The sequence below is a fragment of the Pecten maximus genome, chromosome 18 (genome assembly GCF_902652985.1).
Source record: "Pecten maximus chromosome 18, xPecMax1.1, whole genome shotgun sequence".
Lineage (NCBI taxonomy): Eukaryota > Metazoa > Mollusca > Bivalvia > Pectinida > Pectinidae > Pecten > Pecten maximus.
Window position 1 is genome coordinate 7,010,721 of NC_047032.1, and position 21,513 is coordinate 7,032,233.

The window sequence follows — 21,513 nt, forward strand, 5'->3', positions numbered from 1 at the left end:
GTTTGTGATACAGACCCGTTGGGCCTTTTGCTTAAGTTTAATACTTACAATCTAACGCATCATAATTGTTAATTTTGAAGAGGAAGCTATGAATTGGAACCAAGAGCGTTTGTTTCTGGTGAAACTATCAGCGGTCCAAAGCTAACCATTCTCATTCAGCCGGACATGACACGGCCGGTCGAGATGAAGGTGGAATACAACAAGAAGGCGCTATTCCAGGTCGGAGAGATGATGCCAGGTAATAGACGTCGGCTTAGTATCATGATTTTACTAATTTCACTTTTTTTCGCATTTGGACTCTACGACAAATTTAACAATTTTGAGGAAATTTCAAATTTGAGATATTATTTTTGAGACTTGTACAAGAAATGGTGTTACAAGTTGGAGATACGTTTGAGATTTATATTTTGTTGTTCAACTTGTAGGTGTTGACTATAAACATGTATATGTTCTTACAGAGTTCACCATTCGTATCCTGGCCGAAGATGAACAGCCCATGAAGGGAGCCAAGGCTGCCAGCTTATCCATGAAACTCTGGAAAATGGACGTCCGTACCCAGAACACACCTCCCTCCAGGGTAAAAATCTTTGGATGCTTTTCGCTGATAATTTAATTACACGGATTCGTTAGATAAGGGATACATGTTGAAAGATTTTATTGAAAGAGATTTTTTTGCTATTATGAAACAGTAGAAAATAAATACCTTGAAAAATGAGCAAAAATTGATAACTTGAAATTAAAACTGATGTGAGAAAATTAGGGTATACATAATAGATTCCTTGAAAAATACATACTGAATAGATTCCTTGAAAAATACATACTGTTTTGTTCCAAATTTTTGTGAAATTGAGAAAATTTGAATCATCATCATCGTTGAGAAAAGAAAAAATTGTACAATACACTAAAATCAGTTTCTATGAAATCTGAAGTCACTGGAGATTAAAATGTGAAAGTTGGCTTCTTCTTCAAAGAATTGAAATCCATGCAACTTTGTCACTGGATAAACAATCAAGAAAATGTGTATTTCGAAAATAAAGGGAATTAGAAATATTAAACGAATGTTGTATTATGATTATTTTTCCAGGCAGTGTCATTCAGCCCAGAATCAGTTAAACAGAATCCAGGTGTTTTCATCTTCAAGTAAGTTCTCTTACAACAATGTCGATCAATTTCTCTATCCTACTACAATGCTGATCAATTTCTCTATCCTACTACAATGCTGATCAATTTCTCTCTTTATACAACAATGCAGATCAATTTCTCTATCTTACAACAATTCTGATCAATTTCTCTCTTTGTACAACAATATAATGCTGATCAATTTCTCTCTCTTACAACAATGCCGATCACTTCAGGTCAATTTTGCTATATTGATGTAAACAACTTCTCTGAAACTGAGCAACGGATATCGCTCATATTTGCCGGGTAGCAAAGTTTTTGTCATATTTGGTGAAATATCCAGGTGAGCTATAAAGGCCCTCTGGGCCTCTTGTTACTGCTAAAATACGTTTACAGTATATAACTTGTATAGCTGTATGTTATGTTTACATTGGACAGAGAAAGGAAGATTCCCGAGATGTCTGGAATACACAACATTATGCTAACATATTACGACGGTAGATATGAGCTGTTCAGCAACGTGGTAGGTATAACCATGTGATATGTACCTATATAACACTACAACAGGAGTCACATTTAGTGGTGTCCCTCAAAAACTTCCCACATTTATCTGCAAATAAGCCCCTACCCTTCTCAAATAAGCATTTTACCACCAGTATACCTCTACCCACAAATGAACCCCCACCCAAAATTGCAAATAAACCCCCTCACCCATAAAAAAGATTCTATCCACAAATAAGTCCTCATCATTTTTGCAGAATGATCAATTTTAGAATGAACGAGTTATTATACAAATAAGCTTTCCCATAACTTCAATACTCCATTTGTCCTCCAGAGGAGTGGGCTTATTTGAGAATAAACATGGTATGAACTTTAATATGAAAATGTTGATAATGACGTATAAATGACCATTTGATCTGTATTTGTAGATAACTGTGGATGTGAAGCCCGGTGCTCCAGTGAGGCTCGGATCCATGGAACAGCCAGGCACACCTACTGTATCAAACACACACAACGCCGCGGCACGCTGTGTTATACGTAGTCTCAAAATCGACCTCAGGGTATGCTCACTTTCATTCTACTGTGAGCAGTAAATGTAAACTTTATTTCTACCACAATACGCTCTGTTATTCCACTCTCAAACCATTGTATAAATGTGCCAACTGTTGGATAGATATATGTTATATAGCACTAGTGGTATATGACCTTCCGGTCTTTTGATTGGTCAAGAATTCGAACTTTGACCCAAGCTGCAATTGTTATTGACATCAATAATCGAATGACGTTACATCACCGGGTCCCAGATGTCACCGGTACACTTTATTTGCATACACGAAATTATACTTGGCCACGTTTCCCTTTGATTCAAGCCGATATTATTGTGGTAGAAACAGGTCACACGACTCGTGATTGTTGGATATGGAATTTATTTCACATGAGTAAGTTATTTTTTAAAAGTTACAAAAGACACTAAAGCTCGTGTCTTTTGTAATTTTAAGAAATAACTTACTCGTGTGAAATAAATTCCATTTCCAACAATTGCTCCTCTATATATTTTACAACACTAGTTATATCGGCTTATATTAATCAATCTTGTTTACCCGGATTGAAATGCATGACGGGCCTTATTATGGGTACCTATTAACTATATTTGGTAATAATGGCTTGAGATTTAATTTCACTATTTTGTCATCAGCACAAAAATAAATAACCAGCAAATATTTATGTATACTCGGAAATGTGTAGAAATTCTACTGCATAATATTTACAAGCCATGGGTTCACAAAGTTTAATACCGACAAACTAGGTCTGATAGGGTAACCACAAAAAATTAGCCCGTAAACTTGAACAACTATTTATAACTACTGTAAACGGGGGGTTAATTTCGCGCGGGGGGGGGGGGGTAATTTCGCGATTTCGATATGTTAACTATACTCTTTGGGGTAATTTTCGCGATCGATCCACATTCATTTGTAGTTCAAGATTAAGCAAATTGATAAATTGATATCAAAATAATACGCGTGGGGGAAATTTTCACGATCAAAAGGACTCTGCGTAATTAGCGTAAATTTCCCCCTCGTGTATATTTCCACGTTAACATTATATAAATTCTATGTAATTATTGGTCGATAACTTGTAACCTTTGACATGCTACTGAAAAGTAATCTGTAGTTGATTATTGCTGCTTTTTTTATTTGTCGAGTTTGAGAAATTAATTAGGGCTAATTCCTGTGAAATACCTAATCAATGGAAAGAACTCAGGTCTGTCAAACTGGGACCACCAACAAAATTGATTGAATTAAAAATATATGATAGGCAGCGTCTTCTGTAGAACCCAACATGCAAAGAATTTCTTCATTTGTGGAGACAAAACATAGTGAAACATTTCATTTCTCAGAGGGACATGTCAGTAATATGTCGTTTGTAATATAATTGTATAATATAATTGTTTACTATCACTGATCGAGAATATTTTTAAGGTGATAACATATTGTTTTTTATCCCCAGGACGAGTTTGACAATACAGCCGGTCTAGGGTACAGTGGTAAAATTAATCTGGAGATAATGGGTCAGCCTGGAGTGGTTGAAGTACCGTCCTTCGTCGGGGGCAACAGGACACTCCAGTTTACTATGAACAACGGCCAGTGTGTGTTATCTGTAAGTTTTTCTTATCAATTATTTTCATGATGATGGAAGTTGTAATAACTGCAAATGTTGTGTAGTAATCTTATGCTAGCTGTTTTCACGTTTGATAAACTTGCTCTAAATTTTTTCCCCACTAATTGCAGTTTCAGTATATATTTTCCCCATAGATACTGGTCATGAAAATATGTTAAAATTCAATTATACGATAGAATTAGAATGTGTTCAGGGGTGTAAAAATCCACTAGCCTGGCGTCTGTGCTACCAAATTTTCAGGTTTGGCTAGTGAAAATTGAAGCCATACTGGCAAGAAATCAGAATAATATTAAGTCTGTTTTGTAATACCACAATGACTATCATAGCTGTTCACATTGTTATTTAATATTTGATTTATCAGGTTGTTTTCCCACATTTTGGGGCTAGCAGATTTTTAGTTCGGCTAGTGGAGTGTTTGTGTCTACTAGGCCAGTGATAAAATATTTTCTGGTGTTGAAATGAATATGTTGATAATACCTGTGATATTTCTTTACAGAATCTTACTCTAGCCGAAAACTCCGCTGGAAAAGATGGCTACGAGTATTTCCTCCGATGTATAGTTGACTGTGATTTGATACCCCGCAATAAAAGTATTCCACCTTTGGATATTCCATTCCTCTTCTATAACGGTAAGTCTTAACACCTTTTTTTAACAGTATCATTATCAACCAATATTCTATAAAATATTCTACGACTTCCTTTCATATGCGACCGTATTTTTTCCTCCCAACGTTATTTACTATACTAGTGACCTAAATTAAGCGACTACCTGTCAGACGCGACTAACGACCATCATTTCCGTGTCCCAAATGCTGAAAAGCGACTTTTTTTAGCGACTTTCCAAGTTTTAAAACGGAAGCAGAAGTCATAATCAAGAAGAAACCGGACAAATTTGTCAGCTTTTAAAGATTAAAAAATACTTCAGAAAAGCATGAAATGTCTTATTCTGTCTCAAAAAATGTATTGAATTGATTATCTTTGCCCTGATAACACCCAAAAACGAACGAAACTGTACTTTACTTCTAAAGAATAAAAGAAGGAGATCTCCGAGATGGGATATGGCGAAAAAACGTCCTCGCCATTCAGACGATTTTCACAAAATTTTAATAGATAAAAATACAAACATTTGCTTGGGAAGTATGAAAAAGAGTGAATAAACAGTCAACTTACTGTTTAACTGAAATTTATGTTCTTTTTGAGACATTAGGACAGTATTTGCCAGTTAAAAACGTATCCATCGTTATGAAGGAAATGCAGTTACGTGACTAATAATCCGGACGGAAGTCCGGACCAGGAATTCAGGAATGAATAAAAAAAAAAAGAAGTTTTTTTTTTGGAAATGTATACGGCACTGGAAATAATCTAATTTGCCATTCAAACTCTTTGATTATTTTTTGTATTTTAAAATTAAAAAAAAAATTGTAACTTGCTGAAAGAATTTAAATGTATATATTAATGAAAATAAAAGTAACTGAATTAAATTAAGAAAAAAAATATTGTACTACATATGTAGAAATGGGGACATTTTTATATATTGTCCATTATTATAAGCATTTTATTTCATTAAGTGAAAAGTGATTTTTCTTTCTTCTTTTTTTCTTTTTTTCTTTCGTTTTCCTCAAGAGGTCTCTTACAGATTTGATTATATTCACAATCTTAATTGATGACTGAGGTAATTCCTTTTCATATATGTACTAATACTTGTAGCTGACAAAAGTGGCAGAATAACTATGAACTTTCCTTTTCGGGTGATTTTCTTTGAACCTGGATTAAGAGACCACCTGTCATATGTGACCTTTTTTATTGACTCCCTTGGAAGGTCACATATGACAGGTTTGACTGTATAACACCTTTTTAACAGTATCATCATCAACCAATATTCTATAACAGTAAGTATAACACCTTTTTAATGGTATCATTATCAACCAGAGATTCAAGGTCAGCAGATAATGTAATGTAACAATCTAATCAATTATGAGTTTGCTTCTGGCATTGTTGTGTTTTGGGTGTCAATTGGCAGTGGGGGCATTTATGTCTAACAGACATTTTCTAGTTTTAATCATGAAGTCTAGATCTGTGTCAGAGAAATCAAGAAAAAAATCAGTTCTGATTTCACCTGGAAACTTTTCCTTGTAAAATGTTGTATAGCTAATTTGTCATATAGGAGTATTATGGCTCTGCAAAAACAACTGCTGTATTTGTTTTGTGATGAAACAAAATGGCTAAATTTTAATTATTATCACATAGTGAGGAATCATTTTGAAACTGCTCGTCAACTATAATGCTATCTCTCAAATGGAATTTAATGTGGTTCATGTTAAATTTGACCCTCTAATGAAGATGTTAAAAGCGACATAAAGATCATCGTTAAATTTGTAGCCATTTCATGTCAGTTTAAACAATAGTCCCATTTTGATCAAATTTAATATTTTGGTGTATCATAGGACCATGATCACTTCTGTGGCTTAGGTTCCTGGTTTTATATTTTTCTGTCATTTTCAGAAGTTTTTATCTGTGGCATAAGGAAATTAAAAAAAAAAAATTGGGGGGGGGGGGGGGGGATGGGGATTACACTAAAAGCGTTGAGAATGGTTTTCTTGTGCACCCACTTCTGTAGGCAAGAAAAACACAAAATAGGAGGTGATATATGGCACTGGGGAATAAAAGTTTTCATTCCTTATGTGATTTAACAAAATGGTCGCCATTTTTTGGCCTCTGATTGGCCGAAATTTAAATGTTGTTAGATTTTTTTTCAAGTTTGGTATGTAGATGATCATGGGACAACCAGCCCTTTCATAATGATATAATTCGGGTTTCACTTTTTAACAAAATGGTTGCCATATAAGTTACTCCGATTTTTTGAGATTTAAACTTGTCCGATTTTGATGAAATTTGGTATATGTGTGTAGTAGGGCACTACAAACATTGTTGTGATATTGATTACTTCATTTATGGCTGCACGGTTGTCACGTGTGATATCGACTACTTTATTGAATGTGGGGGTCATTTTGAGACGTATGTCACAGTGCCTGTTACAATTAGTACGTGATTATATTGTAATAAAAATCAAAAGCTGTTTTAAATGTGTTTTGATTTAATATATTCAATAAAAACAAGCAAACGTTTATGCATCATAAAATATTTCAATACTGTACAAGATAACATATTTCAGTAAGAATATCTACTCTTCAGGTGCAGTGTCAGTCTGTCTGAAATAAGCATGTTCATTGTTGAATTTATTAACATAATAAAGGATTATATTTCATCAGGAAAATTAATTTTCAGCAGGGCTTTTTCTGGGGGATTTTTGGGGCCATTAATGGGCCCCATTCCCAATTGAAATTATTTCATATTGAAGCCAAATTCCCAAAATTTGCAGTTTATTCCTGAAAAAATCTTTCCCAATTCACCAATTTTCTTCCCAAAATGAGACAAAAAGGCCCTTTCCCAAAATAGTGAGAAAAAGCCCTGTTCAGTTCTTAGATTTTTCATTATCGTTTGAAAACAATCTTGGTTTTGTTTTTTGCGCAATCCTTTAAAAGATGTAAATGGTGACCTGACAAACATGGAAAATAAGAGAAATTTGGTTGACATTGGATCAAGTTTGAATCTGACATCTGAATCTTCAATCATATACAGGAAATATATATAACAATGGCATAGAACTGAAGTCCTCAAATTTCTGGATTCAATTTCATTAAGAAATATTTGAAATCACAAAAGTTTGGCAGAGTAGTTTTAGCATTGATGGAACTGGCCCTGAAGCTTAAGATCATCCTGCAGGTTTCATCAGAATTTGACCGGCACATGGAACATGCATTTTAGGAGGTTCTCTACAGCACTGCAGGCCTTGTACTTACATTTGGCTTTGGCAAGGATCACTGTTTTCCTGCGGGATAAGAGAAAATCGGTTATTCTTTGGGAGAACTGTCACTTCCCTCCCTTTACCCTTATATATGACACTTATTAAGCCGGATATATATCCCAGTTTGATATGTACCTGGAGTTACTTCCCCTTACCCAGGTAAATGCCACATGTTGAGCCGTATACACCCGCGTGTAATCTGATAACCGGAGTAACTTCCCCTTACCCAGATAAATGCCAGGTGTTGAGCAGTATACACCCGCGTGTGATCTAATACCTAGAGTTACTTCCCCTTACCCAGATAAATGCCATATGTTGAGCCGTATACACCCGCGTGTGATCTAATACCTAGAGTTACTTCCCCTTACCCAGATAAATGCCACATGTTGAGCCGTATACACCCGCGTGTGATCTGATACCTAGAGTTACTTCCCCTTACCCTGATAAATGCCACATGTTGAGCCGTATACACCCGCGTGTGATCTGATACCTAGAGTTACTTCCCCTTACCCAGATAAATGCCACGTGTTCAGCCGTATACACCCGCGTGTGATCTGATTCATAGAGTTACCTCCCCTTACCCAGATAAATGCCATGTGTTTAGCCGTATACACATGCGTGTGATCTGATACCTAGAGTTACTTCCCCTTACCCAGATAAATGCCACATGTTGAGCCGTATACACCCGCGTGTGATCTGATACCTAGAGTTACCTCCCCTTACCCAGATAAATGCCACGTGTTGAGCCGTATACATCCATGTGTAATCTGGTACCCGGAGGAGTTAGGACTACATGAGTTGTCCCCGTTGATTGTCAATATGTGGAGGTATCCTTTCTGTTCATGTGGTGTACTCTCAGGAGAGGGGATTGTCATGGTAACCAAACTGTTTAGATCAATTTTTTCGTCAGTCTTCAAAAACATAATTGGTCCGATCGCCAGTATGTTACTGATGATTCTGTTGTCCTCTTGTAGGGAGTCCAGCATAGCTTTCTCCACTTTAATGATCTGTACAACAGATAACAGTTAAAATCAGACTGGCAAAATGGCGGCTATTTACACTTCCCTTGAACCACTCACAAGTATTGTGGTCTGTGTCACCAGAATATCAAGAAATATCAACATGTATTAATAACAAGTTACTTATAATGGATCACACGTTTGAGACAGTATTAATAAATAACTCTTAACTTGATATTTAGAAAGAAAAATTGGAGAGAAAAAAAAAGAATAAAAGAATAGTTTATCTTACATACCGTTTTTGACAGGTTTGGGAATTTACTTTTTTTGGCAATTTTTTTAGTTTGAAAAAAAGATTTTTTTTAAAGGGTCAGACAGGCGTACTTTGCATCCTTTTGCAGTTTCCAGTACTCTTGTTCAGTCAGTGAAGATAATGACAAACCCACCTTCAGATTGACCTCCAGTGGGACAGATACACATTTGTTAGGCACAATGATGTTGACTTTGGGGTCAACAGTTGACACAAATTCGCCACCAGAAGGCTTGACAGTAAAGCTTTCGGTCCGGGACATGATCACACCCACAGCTTCAGGAGATTTGTTATCACTTAAACGCCACACCCCATCGGCTACAGGAACAATACTCTTGTCGCTGAAACTGATATGTAGTCATTACTGAATTATCAGACATCCATGAATGGTGATAAATTCAATGAAATAATATGAAAAGGAAAACTTCTATATATAATGATATTTTTCACACGTTATCAGATAGGATGTTGTCCATGTCAATCTCAATTCAAAGTATGATATTCAATAGCAAGTGGAAAATAACTTGGAAAAAGTCCCCCAAAACAAATTGTTGTCCAGTGGGACACCCTCATAAACAAAAAAGCTTGTTTAAAACAAAATTATTTATAAGGTAAAACTTCATGCCCTCATAGCAAGGGAAGTAAGTTATCTTTTATCTTTAACCTGTGGGATGGCCTCTTAACAAGGGAGGTAACTCACGTTTTTACTATAGGATGCCCTCTGACAAGGGAGGTAACTCACGCTTTTCCTATGGAATGCCCTCTGACAAGGGAGGTAACTCACGTTAATCCTATGGGATGCCCTCTGACAAGGGAGGTAACTCACGTTTTTCCTATGGGATGCCCTCTGACAAGGGAGGTAACTCACGTTTTTCCTATGGGATGCCCTCTGACAAGGGAGGTACCTCCTGTTTTTCCTATTGGATGCCCTCTGACAAGGGAGGTACCTCACGTTTTTCCTATAGGATGCCCTCTGACAAGGGAGGTAACTCACGTTTTTCCTATAGGATGCCCTCTGACAAGGGAGGTAACTCACGTTTTTCCTATGGGATGCCCTCTGACAAGGGAGGTAACTCACGTTTTTCCTATGGAATGCCCTCTGACAAGGGAGGTAACTCACGTTTTTCCTATGGAATGCCCTCTGACAAGGGAGGTAACTCACCTTTTCCCTGTAGGATGCTCCCGTATAGATAGTACGGGTTGCAGCAGCTGTTTGTTGAGCAGCATCTCTAGCTGGTTACATATCCCAAGTAGCCTGAAGTCTGTCTCACCATCTGAAGCTGAGGTATGGTTTTGTCCCTCGGCTGCGTCCAGATCTGCGATGTGCTGTAGGATGTTTTTAAGTGGTTCTTTGTCCACCTTATTTCCCTTATTTTTATTGTCTCTCCACATGACAGACTCAGAGTTGTTCTCAATGTGTTTGCGCGAGAAGCCATTGAGCAGTAGTTCATCAAGATCCTGGGAGTTGTTTAAATCTAGCATAGTCGGTGACCTGGTGCTCGGAGATTTGTCACGTTTCTTTGGCTTGTATAAATGGCGGTTGTTGTCCTGGTAAGGGTTACGTTTGCTGGCGTACATGTGACGGTTGTCCATCATGTCGTCCTGATTGGCTGGAATCTCGCCGTACTGCAATGTGATGCGGTGTTTAATCTGATTGCCCTTCACATTGAAGTAGTCGAGGCGATGCATCTGATCGATAACCTGTGGGAAACTTACTAACTTGTTATTTCCCAGATCTAACACACGAAGATTTTTCAGATGGGTAAGATCCTGTGATACATATTTGATCTGATTGTTGTTCAGACGAAGAATCTCCAGCTTCGTCAGAGTGTAAACACCCATTGGGATATTCTCCAGGAAGTTGTTGCTGGCGTTGAGATTTTTGAGTCGAGTCATCCCCACCAACGACACATTATACAGACAATTGTTGGCCATGTTTAGGTATTGTAGATTCTTGAAAGAATTTGGCAAGTTGGACAGTCTGTTTCCCTGTATGTGGAGTATGTGAAGGTTTGGTAAACCTTGTACATGATGAGGAATGTATTTAATGTCATTGGCAGCGATGTTGAGGAATCGCAGCTCTTTTAACCTATACACTATACCTGGTATTGTATCAAATTTGTTGTAGCTCAAATTCAACTCACGGAGATTTTTCAGAGATTCAAAATCTGGAGATAAATTCTTCAGGCTGTTTCCTTTCAGATTTAACAGTTTCAATGATGAAACTTGACAGATAGGAATTGGTAGATGCTCAAATTTATTATCTGCAAGATTCAGGAATTTCAATTTTCGAAGACCATGCATTGAAAATGGCAAATACCAAATTCGGTTTCCTTGGAGATCAAGATATGTCAGGTTTTGTAGCTGTCCAACATCATGAGGTAGACTCACAAATTCATTTTGTCCTAGTTTTAGAATACGAAGATTTTTCAATGCATCTATATTCCTGGGGAGATTTGAGAGTTTGTTCCGTGTTAAGTTGATCTCAGTGAGATGGGTACAGTTTGTGATGGTGTCCGGTATCATCTGTATTTTGTTTTCCTGTAAAAGTAGAATCCGTAACCCACGGAGACGTGCAAGAGAGGCTGGAACTTCACTCAGGGAGTTGTGGGATACGTTTAAAACCTCGAGACGTGTAAAATAGCAGATGTCTTGGGGAAGAGTATATAAGCTCTGGCCTGATAAATTCAACTCCACGTAGCCCTTGTGGTTCCGACTGATGTGTAGTCGAAGCAGACGAGGAGCCTCGTACAGAGGTCGAGACTGACGTGATATTGGACCTCGTGATCGAGACTTGGAACGGGACTGACGTCGCTGTCTCCATGTTGAATAGCCAGAGCTAAAGGCTGATCTTGACATTCTGTTTTGTAACATAGAATGAAAAGATTTATAAAACATTGGAATACAATTAAACCTGTCTAATCTGACACCATGTTGAAGTGACAGTTTTGGTCGGATTTGACAGGGTGTCGGAAAAGTCAGGTATTTGTTGTTGTTGACCACACTTGGCATCACAGGAATATGGTACAGTGTCAGATTTGACATGATGTTGGAAAAGGAAGATGTCGGATTAGACAGGTTTTATGCAATCGAATATTGTTCTTGACAATTGAATAAGGTGGGAGGGAGGGACATTCAATTTCTACATCACCAGTCCATGGGGCATGTTAGTGTTCAAAAGATATGACCAGAGGTTGAAACCTACCGACCAAATTTAAATGAATTGGTGGCATCCTTGAAATATTTGAAGGAAAGGGTAAAGATTACAAGAAAATTTGTACTTTATACAGAACCCAGGTCTCAATCCTGACAGAGGTCCATCTGTATAGATGTCAAGGACAACAATAATTAGAAAATATATTTCTAGTGGCCTGGCCGGACCCAGTTTTTCTTGCCCTGGGTAGCTTATCTCTTGCACTTGAACTACAAAAATTAATTCTTTATCATGAACAGTTTTTCCTTTGCCATCCTCACTTCCTGATGGTGGTCAGTGAATTTTTTTTAGAATGTAATCAATGTATTACATGGTGTTAAGATATGACATGATTAGTAAGCCATTGTTTTACTACAACGCTTCTCTCCCTTTCTACGTTAGCTGTTTATTGTAGATATGTATATTTGTACATAGCTTATGTAATGTGAAGGATGAAATTAACGCCAGGTAAACATGGATTCGACTCCAGGATTATTGATTATAAAGCATTGAGCTACATACAATGAAGCTTGTTCTTTTCTGCAACAAGTCTGCGAATAATTTCAAAATTTTAACTCCCTAAAAAGAAACTTATAGTTTCATAAAAACAATTTTTTTTAATAGTAAATGGGGAAGGAACTCCAAGTTTGAGAAAAGTCGAATATGAAGCCTTCTACAAGATACAGAATAGACCACTTTAGAACACTACCAAAATATTATATTGATACCGGGACTGAAATTAATTATATGTCTATATTTATATAATTGTAACATTTGACTTTAGAGTGATATTTTCAATAAAAAGCCTATGATTCAAGCAATTAAGTTTATTTCATCAGATTTTAAAATCTGTGAAGCTCTTCAATTTAGTCAAAAAATGGCAAGCTCTATGAATCGTGATACTGAATATAGATGACTCTTTATCATACACAGATTCTTGAATGTAGTGCATGTCATGTAATGCATACCATGTATTACTGCACTAGTCGGTCAGAAATTATTATCCTGGATAGGCAATTATCAGTGTAATATCAAAGTAGTAACATTGGCTATGAATTATTTGGTATTTGCATTCCAATATATCTGATAACATTTCCAGACACAAGATTTAAAACCATACCTGTAAAATCGTTGTCTGCCTTATCTACCTGAACTAGCCTGTCCCATAGACATAGTGCTTACGGTCACTGCATCCGAATACTCTGTAGACTCTCCGACTTCCATTTCTTGAACTAAAAGTCTTTAGAGACCTCGTCATTCCCTCCCTACAGAATGATGGAGTAATTTGACATTTGGGGCCAAAATTTGGGGAAATCTTTTTTTTAAATGTCAATAATTTGTTAAAATATAATTAAAAACTCAGTGTTGCATTTTTTTGTAAATTCAAATGTTTATTTCACTTGAAATAACTAGATTTATTATGTACGATTGATGATTTATGTTTTGAAATGCCCTTATTGTGCCCGAGAATACACCTCTATGCTTTAAGATCAATAGTTTCCTTTATGGAGCCCCAGGTTAACTTTACTTACCTGGTAGAAAAATCAATGGTTCAGTGTGCATGACTCATTAATTATGCACGCGCTTAATCAGGGAATTTGATTGGCCATGTACAGATAGCGCCAATTTGACTTAATGGCAGGCGAGGGTATACTTGCTATTTATTATGCATGATACAATGCAATAGTACCTCTCAGTCTACAGAGGTTTTCATCCTCTTCTGCTAGTGAAAGTCAGTCGAAAGCCAATCTCCAGGGTATATGGATTTTTCTGAGTTTTGTGTGAAGAATTTTTTTCCGGGTTCATCCAACTTTGGATTGCATGTCTAAGTATATCCCTTTGGGCTATCATTAGTAAAGATCAACTGTATATTGAATTAATTCGTGAGAAAGATTTCACTAGAAGCTTTTCGTATCTATAGTGACAAGTAATGTATTTGTGAAAACATTCGTTTTTTTTTTTTTAAATTAAGTCGCGTGATCACTTTAGTATTTCCTCTGCCATGGTTTTCATCCCAGTTAGATCAATGTGAGACTTAAAGATAAAACTTGTCAAATTTTGCGGCCGAACTTTCTCGAATTGATGAGACTTCATACTTTTCATATTACATTTTATGATTAATATTTTAGGATGTTGACATCAAATGTAGAGAAGATATTTTCTTCAATAATACTTTTTCCCACACATTTGATGACAGTAGCACAAAACTTTGAAAACCAGAATTAAAAGTATAATTCTCTCTTGGATGTTGCCTTAGAAAATTGCCAGCTGTTAAAGAGCCATTTTGAGAAGGTGCATAAGAAGTATCTACAAAAAACAACTTTGCTATGTTTAAACGTTATTTTCACTAACAAAAATTTTGATCTTACCGGTTCTAGGTCATAAACAGTATAATTGTTTACAGAAAAAAATCAAGGTTTTCTGTATACCAGGAAAATCTGAGATTTTCTGTTAAACATGAGTAAACAGGGTACCAGGTGATTGCAGCATCTTTTCATGATTTGAGCTAACTTTGATATATATATGGCCAACATGAGGCTTGACCTGACAAAATCAAGTAAGTTGGCATCGCTGAGTCAGTCAATACTCCGGTATATACAAATCTAATATCAGATAAAATAGAGAATCGCAGACAGAGATCATTAGTAGATACTCTGATGTTTATTTCACGTGGATAGCGTGCCGCACGGTGCATGGTTGTTTATGGGAGTAACACGGTTCTAATCCTGTCAGACGTTTCTATAGCTGCTTTTAGGGTGATGACTATTTAATTGGGTCGAGATTTTGTGCCAGTTGCTGTAAACATATAGATTTTAGTGGTAATCTTATTTAGCATTTTTCAAGCTGAAAAAGCATTCCTCTATATCATAAATGTGCTAATTACATTTTCTTACACTTGATTAATATTTTGCCTATTGCAAGTAGTCTAAATGGATGTGGATTGTGGAAATGAAAATTCCTATAGTAAATCTACATAGTTGTGATGGTAGTACAAACCTTGTTATTACAAATGGAAAAATCCTAAAAACCCATCTTATATGTTACAGATGCCAAGAAGCAGTCCCAGATGACGTCGTTGTCACGGCAACGGGATGACCTCAAAGCTGTGATAAAAACCTACAAGTCCTTGTTTGAAACAACAGAACAACTAGTCAAGGAGCTCAAAAGTAAGTCAAAGAGCTCAAAGATAATTCAAGATTCTAAAAAGTAAGTCAGAGAGCTCAAAGATAAATCAAAGAGCTAAAAAATAGGTTAGTGACTCGAAAATAGGTCTGAGGACTTAAAGGTAAATCAAAGGGCTTAAAAGTGAGAGTCAAAAGTAAATGAGAGGGCTCAAAGATAAATCAAAGAGCTTAAAAATAGGTTAGCAACTCTTAAATAAGTCAGAGGGCTCAAAGATGAAATCAGGCTCAAAAGTAAGTCTGAGATTCCAGAGTAAGTAAGAGGGCTCAAAGATAAATCAAATGGCTTAATACTAAGTCAATAACTCAAAAATAAGTCAAAGGGCTCAAAGATAAAATTGGGCTTAAAAGAAAGTTAAGAGATAGCAATATAGGTCAGAGGGCTCAAAGATAAATCAAAGGGCTAAAAAATTGTAAGTTAGTGACTCAAGAATTAAGCCTATGGGGCTCAAAAGTGGATTAGGTGGATGGTGTAATATATAGAAGGCCAAAAGATTCTAAGCTAGCTCTAAATGCTTGATAATATGAGAACTAAGGGATGGGATGGAGGGCTAATTTTAAGGTCTCCAAGACCAAATGTGTTAGAAACTTCAACAAGTTATCAAGAATCAAGAATCAAAAGACTCAAAGTCATGATAGGCCAGTGTCATGTTGGAATGAAAGTCTACCAATGAAAAACCAATGATCATCACCTAATTTCAAAGTGTGTTAGACAATTTCTCCTCAATAGCAAGAAGTTCAAGGGTCATGCAAAGAAATGACTTGGCCTTCGTCTGATAGAACAGTTGTCAAATATATTAAAATCTTAAAATATTCTTTTCAATAATCAAAAGGCCCAGGATCATCAAATGTGTTCAAATGTGTTCAAATTAATTACCTTGATGTACTTTTTACATCACTCTGAAATCGTTTGTCCTGGAGTCTCAATGAGGAGGGTTATGATATTTGACAAGAAGTTTAGGGTAACAGTCTTCACAGCCTGTTTGTACCTAAATTAATTTGTCCTCCTCAGGTTTCTGTTCACAGTGTACTGTTGACAAGATGAGTGAAAAATGTGTAATTTACAGTTGTTGACAGTAAATGGTTTGTTTTCAGTATCTGTACATGAGGCACAGATGGAAGAAAACAAGATAAGGGAAGATCTCAGAAGGCTAAAGGTTCCTCTTGTCCATCTACAGAACGTAAGTTAAGGGGAGATCTCAGAAGGCTAAAAGTTCCTCTTGTCCATCTACAGAACGTAAGTTAAGGGGAGATCTCAGAAGGCTAAAAGTTCCTCTTGTCCATCTACAGAACGTAAGTTAAGGGGAGATCTCAGAAGGCTAAAAGTTCCTCTTGTCCATCTACAGAACGTAAGTTAAGGGGTGATCTCAGAAGGCTAAAGGTTCCTCTTGTCCATCTACAGAACGTAAGTTAAGGGGTGATCTCAGAAGGCTAAAGGTTCCTCTTGTCCATCTACAGAACGTAACTTAAGGGGAGATCTCAGAAGGCTAAAGGTTCCTCTTGTCCATCTACAGAACGTAAGTTAAGGGGAGATTTCAGAAGGCTAAAAGTTCCTCTTGTCCATCTACAGAACGTAAGTTAAGGGGAGATCTCAGAAGGCTAAAGGTTCCTCCTGTTAATCTAGAGAACATCTTAAGGGAAGCAGACATCTATTATAGAGATGGATTTACGTGGATTAACTAATTTTTTTCTGATCAATGGTTAATTTAATTTTTTGCACTGAAAACATTCCACAAAATTATGATTATGATATTATCTGTTTCTGTGTATTATTTTCTACAGCAAGCTATTTTAGCTGCACCAATTTGTTATTTTACCTACCTGATAAAGTTTGGTAATGCACAACAAATCTTAATGAATTGAAAGTTATTTAAGGAGAAAGAGAACAGCTGGACGATCATTATGATCATTACATACATGAAGGTAAACAATACTGAAAGATTGAAGTCAGTAATGGAGATAAAAATCTAATTAGTTTATGTTTAGTAAATTCATATTATACTTATATATAATTATTTACCAATAAGCCCAGTGGGGCCAACATGTCTTCTTCAATTCACTTTAGGAGATAGGCTTATTGCAGGACATTGTACTTTTCTTTACTGACCAGTATTAGACATGCCTTGTTACCGGGCCTGTTACAGGGCTTGTTACCGGGCTTGTTACCAGGCTTGTTACCGGGCCTGTTACCGGGCATGATACCGGGCTTGTTACAGGGCTTGTTACAGGGCTTGTAACCTGCCTAGTTACCGGGCTTGTTACCGGGCCTGTTACCGGGCTTGTTACCAGGCTTGTTACAAGGCCTGTTACCGGGCCTGTAACCGGGCCTGTTACCAGGCTTGTAACCTGGCTTGTTACCGGGATTGTTAGGGGGGGGTTGTAACCTGGCTTGTTACTGGGCTTGTTACCGGGCCTGTTACTGGGCCTGTTACCGGGCCTGTTTCCGGGCCTGTTAAATGTACCCGGCATGTTACAGGGCCTGTTACCTGGTGTGTTACCGGGCCTTAACTGAGCTTCTTACTGGGCCTTGTTCTGGGTTTGTTACCAGGCTTGTTACCATACTCGTTACCAACCTTGGGCTTATTGTTGGATAACGAGGGTATCATTACTCTTTTAGATACCAAGTGTTGACAAACTTATAGAAGAGAAATCCCGTGGTCGTGAACAAATTCGGATGTCGAAACGGAGAACTTGTGGTCTTGCAGAAGCTCCACCAGACAACGAGATCCTTGGCAAGGTAAACATGTCACAATAGCAAACGGAACATTATTGATATACATCATTGTCGTTATGTAAAAATACCTTCTGGCTTCTATTCCTCAGTATTATATTGGTTAGCAGAATGAGAAATTTGTGAGGTATACAGAAATTATCCTTACACTTCAAATTAGTAGTTATGCTTCAAATCACAAATCAGAAACTCTGGAAATAAGTTGTTTCAATTTTGCAATTTGCATCAACCGAAAAGGTAAATTGTAAAAACATCGCTGTATGGTGTGGGCTGTAAATTTATTGACTTGCAGTTCATCTACCAGGTAGGATAGAATATTTGAATTGCCTCCCTTTGTTTTGACGGCATTTCTTTGAATTATCTCCCTTCGATTTGACAGATTGGGCACCTTGGTCAGATAGAGGAAGTAGACATTGCTCGGGTGTTGTCTTGGCATATGTCTGCAGATATGGACTGTGTTGTTACACTTACAAACAAAAAGGTAAGATATCCAGCACCTGTATACTGGCTCATTTTCTGCCTTCATTGCAGTAAGATTATGTCCTTGTCCATGCCCTCTATGCCTCTGTTTCCTTTCTTTTTTCTTTATCGTTATGATTTTTCTCTTTGCTTAACATTGTCTTTTCTGCTTTCTTCCTTTCTTTAAATACAGTGTAAAAGTAATATTTGGAAAATTCATCAAAAGATGATGATTCTATGTATGTGGAGTACGGTGTGTGTGTGTGTGTGTGTGTATGTGTGTTAGATCTTCTGCAATTTTATGATACTGAATACAATTGTATACTTTATGAAAACTTCTGAAAAATAAAACAAATACAAAACAAAAAATAAACGGCAAAGTTTTAATGCTGGTGGTTATAATGTAAAACTGCTGGTGAAATAAATTAATTAACAAACTTATTAATTAATGCGTTTCAGCACGGATAACAAAATTATATCAGTTTGAATCATTTTTGGTGATAATAAGTCTGCATTTGAATCAGGAATATAATTTTATTAATGTGTCATTTGAATAGATACATCCACTTATTCAGCTTGCATTCAATCTTAACTTTTGTTTCGTCTTTAACTGCATATCTGCATTTTGCATTTACTGCTACATTGACCAATCACATACTTCAGCTTGACCAGTAACGCCACCTGTCGCTTCATATCCGGGGCCAAAAGAATATTATACCGCTATGGCGAAAAAAGATTATTCCCCTGCCATTGGAACAAAACTGGCTTCTTCTCTGTACATCTTTTAAGTACACCAGACCTCTACTCGATTCATTCCTTGATGGATTGTGATTAAACTTCACAAGATGATAAAGGACTTAATATCTCAGACAAGTTTGAGTTTCAGGGTTTTTGAGTCAATGTCAAGGTCACTGTTACTATTTTTATCAAGGGTCAAGGTCACTGTTACTATTTTTATCAAGGGTCAGTAGGGGACATGTGTTGCTTTAACAATACCCAGTATGGCTGTTTCCACTAGATTTATCTCCCCTTAACCAAACTTCATCGAAGTACATCAATCACATCACTTAATTCTTGACTTTAAAAATCATCTGTAATGTTTCAACCTGTGAACATCTTCAGTGAACTGCTCCCTATAATTAAATATAAGATATTGGGAATTTCTATTAGCTTTTCATGTGAACAATACAGGCCCTCTGGGCACTTTGCATTAGCCAGCCCACAGATGGTGGCCTGCACAAATTACACTTCGTCGGGTCAGTTTATCAATAAAAATAATAAATGATAAATAATAAAGAAATGCTGGTTATAACTGTTTCCTGGTACCTACACATTTTTTTCTTAGAATTTCACATGTAACCAAACCAAACTCCTTGGTCCCCAGTCCCCTGCAAATCGTGTTATATTTAATCAGAGCCATCATCCGTCCTATCTATCTGTTCAACTTTTGATTGTATACAAAGTTAACAGAGGACAGACAGGTATTTCTATACCGCAGATTATCATTAATGGTCATTCACATTTCCTAAAGATGCTGATGTTGGCAGTTTTGTTCTTTTCTAGGCTAAAGAAATATATGCACAGACCAATGGCAAGCAGCAAGTTTTACCGATCGACTCAATATTTAAGAAAAATCTTCCAGATTGGAAAAAGTAGGTATCCATATTCTTAAGACACAACACTAATTCTGGAAAAAATGGAATCAAATAATACATGGCTTGTTGATTTTCTTTTGTTAAAGATGTCACATTCACTTTTAACCTAACTTTGAATAGTGATGCTGGATTGCATGGCTGATTGAACTTACTGAAAACTGCTGAACTACCAGGGAATTATGTTCCTGTTGCTCACGACTCTCTCAGAGGAGAAAATAACGACATATGATACCCTAGACTTGTCCCGGGTAACGTGGTAATGCTACCCCTATTTGAGTAATAAGCTCCACGGACTTCTCACATTAAAAAATAACTTGTATTTCAGACCTTTACCTCATGTGAAATACAGACCCAACTGGCATCCTCGTGGTAACCCCATCTACGCCAGGAATCTCATCATATTTCCACAGAATCAAGAAAAGTGCAAGATAGGTATGTCATGCTTTTGTCAAATCATTTGTCATTGTGATTCAAAATGTCTATATTTACATTTGCTCCGCATTTCCCCATTGACACAATGCTAAGAGACAGTTGCCACCATACACCTATAACACCCATTGCCTCAGGCTATAACACCCAGTGGGTCATGTGACATTAAAAGATTCAGGATTTTTTTGTGTTGGTTTAGTTTTTTCACCCTAATGGGGTTCCCATGCCATTTGCCCACCATACATCTTGCTGCCATATCGACTATAACAACATTAAAACCACTGTTCATTGCTTAAATGTTGTCGCTCACTTATCTTATTATACCTACTCTGAAGTTTTGTTTTGGCCATTTTCAAGGAAGGACTATTAGAGAAAAGATTGCTAGTCTTTACGAAACTTTAATATTAAAAGATAAAATGATTTCCCACCTGCCTACTCTATATTTTGTGGCATGTTATTGCAGGAACTATGAGTATTGATTTTTGTATGCCTAAAATTTGTTTGTAAATACCATTGACAGAAAGAATAGCTTTCAGTTTTGATAATGAAACTACGATGAAATCTTCTCCAAAATTCAACGTGTGTGCCTAAAACACAAACCTGAGATTAATATTTCTACTCAGAGTATGAAGAAATAAAGTTTTTAGTAGGATTGCTGGAATAACTGGCATCAACAGCCATCAGGTCACAAATTATCTCATTGAGTTGGCGAGGTGATATAGGGAAAGGCTCGTAAATAACAAAAACGATATCCTCACTCTAACGACTTCATTAATGATCCAATTATCCTTAAAGTTCATACACATACTCACAACCATCATCTTTAGTACAAGGTCACATTTCAACCATCTGGGATCCAAATTGAGGTCATACTTACTATAAATAGATATTTCTCATCCTCGATCTAACAACTTTGTTATCAAGATAGGTCT

The 21,513-nt window shown here is 36.7% G+C and overlaps 2 protein-coding genes across 2 annotated transcripts in view; one reads left to right on the forward strand and one right to left on the reverse strand.

Moving 5' to 3' along the window:
* Positions 1-21,513, forward strand: part of LOC117316124 (structural maintenance of chromosomes flexible hinge domain-containing protein 1-like) — a 69,922-nt gene that overhangs the window by 41,115 nt on the left and 7,294 nt on the right. Inside the window, exons 33-45 of the mRNA XM_033870624.1 lie at positions 81-238; positions 459-577; positions 1,085-1,140; positions 1,558-1,642; positions 2,049-2,180; positions 3,628-3,777; positions 4,295-4,427; positions 15,173-15,292; positions 16,403-16,488; positions 17,925-18,044; positions 18,418-18,519; positions 20,061-20,149; positions 20,478-20,584. Coding sequence (XP_033726515.1) covers positions 81-238; positions 459-577; positions 1,085-1,140; positions 1,558-1,642; positions 2,049-2,180; positions 3,628-3,777; positions 4,295-4,427; positions 15,173-15,292; positions 16,403-16,488; positions 17,925-18,044; positions 18,418-18,519; positions 20,061-20,149; positions 20,478-20,584 — 1,457 coding nt within the window. The remainder of the gene's footprint in view (positions 1-80; positions 239-458; positions 578-1,084; positions 1,141-1,557; positions 1,643-2,048; positions 2,181-3,627; positions 3,778-4,294; positions 4,428-15,172; positions 15,293-16,402; positions 16,489-17,924; positions 18,045-18,417; positions 18,520-20,060; positions 20,150-20,477; positions 20,585-21,513) is intronic.
* Positions 6,867-13,375, reverse strand: LOC117316125 (protein lap4-like). The gene is made up of 5 exons (XM_033870625.1): positions 13,246-13,375; positions 10,095-11,792; positions 9,069-9,279; positions 8,387-8,670; positions 6,867-7,687 (listed from the first exon to the last, which is right to left on the reverse strand). The coding sequence occupies exons 2-5, from the start codon at positions 11,789-11,791 to the stop codon at positions 7,588-7,590; spliced, it is 2,292 nt and encodes a 763-aa protein (XP_033726516.1). The 5' UTR covers position 11,792; positions 13,246-13,375; the 3' UTR covers positions 6,867-7,587.

Coding starts and splice junctions, on each gene's coding strand:
- LOC117316125 (XM_033870625.1), bottom strand. CDS start 11,791: ATGTCAAGATCAGCCTTTAGCTCTGGCTATTCAACATGGAGACAGCGA. Junction 9,280..10,094: donor GAGCATCCTACAGGGAAAAG/GTGAGTTACCTC, acceptor ACTACATATCAG/TTTCAGCGACAAGAGTATTG. Junction 7,688..8,386: donor AACACGTGGCATTTATCTGG/GTAAGGGGAGGT, acceptor CTTATCCCGCAG/GAAAACAGTGATCCTTGCCA.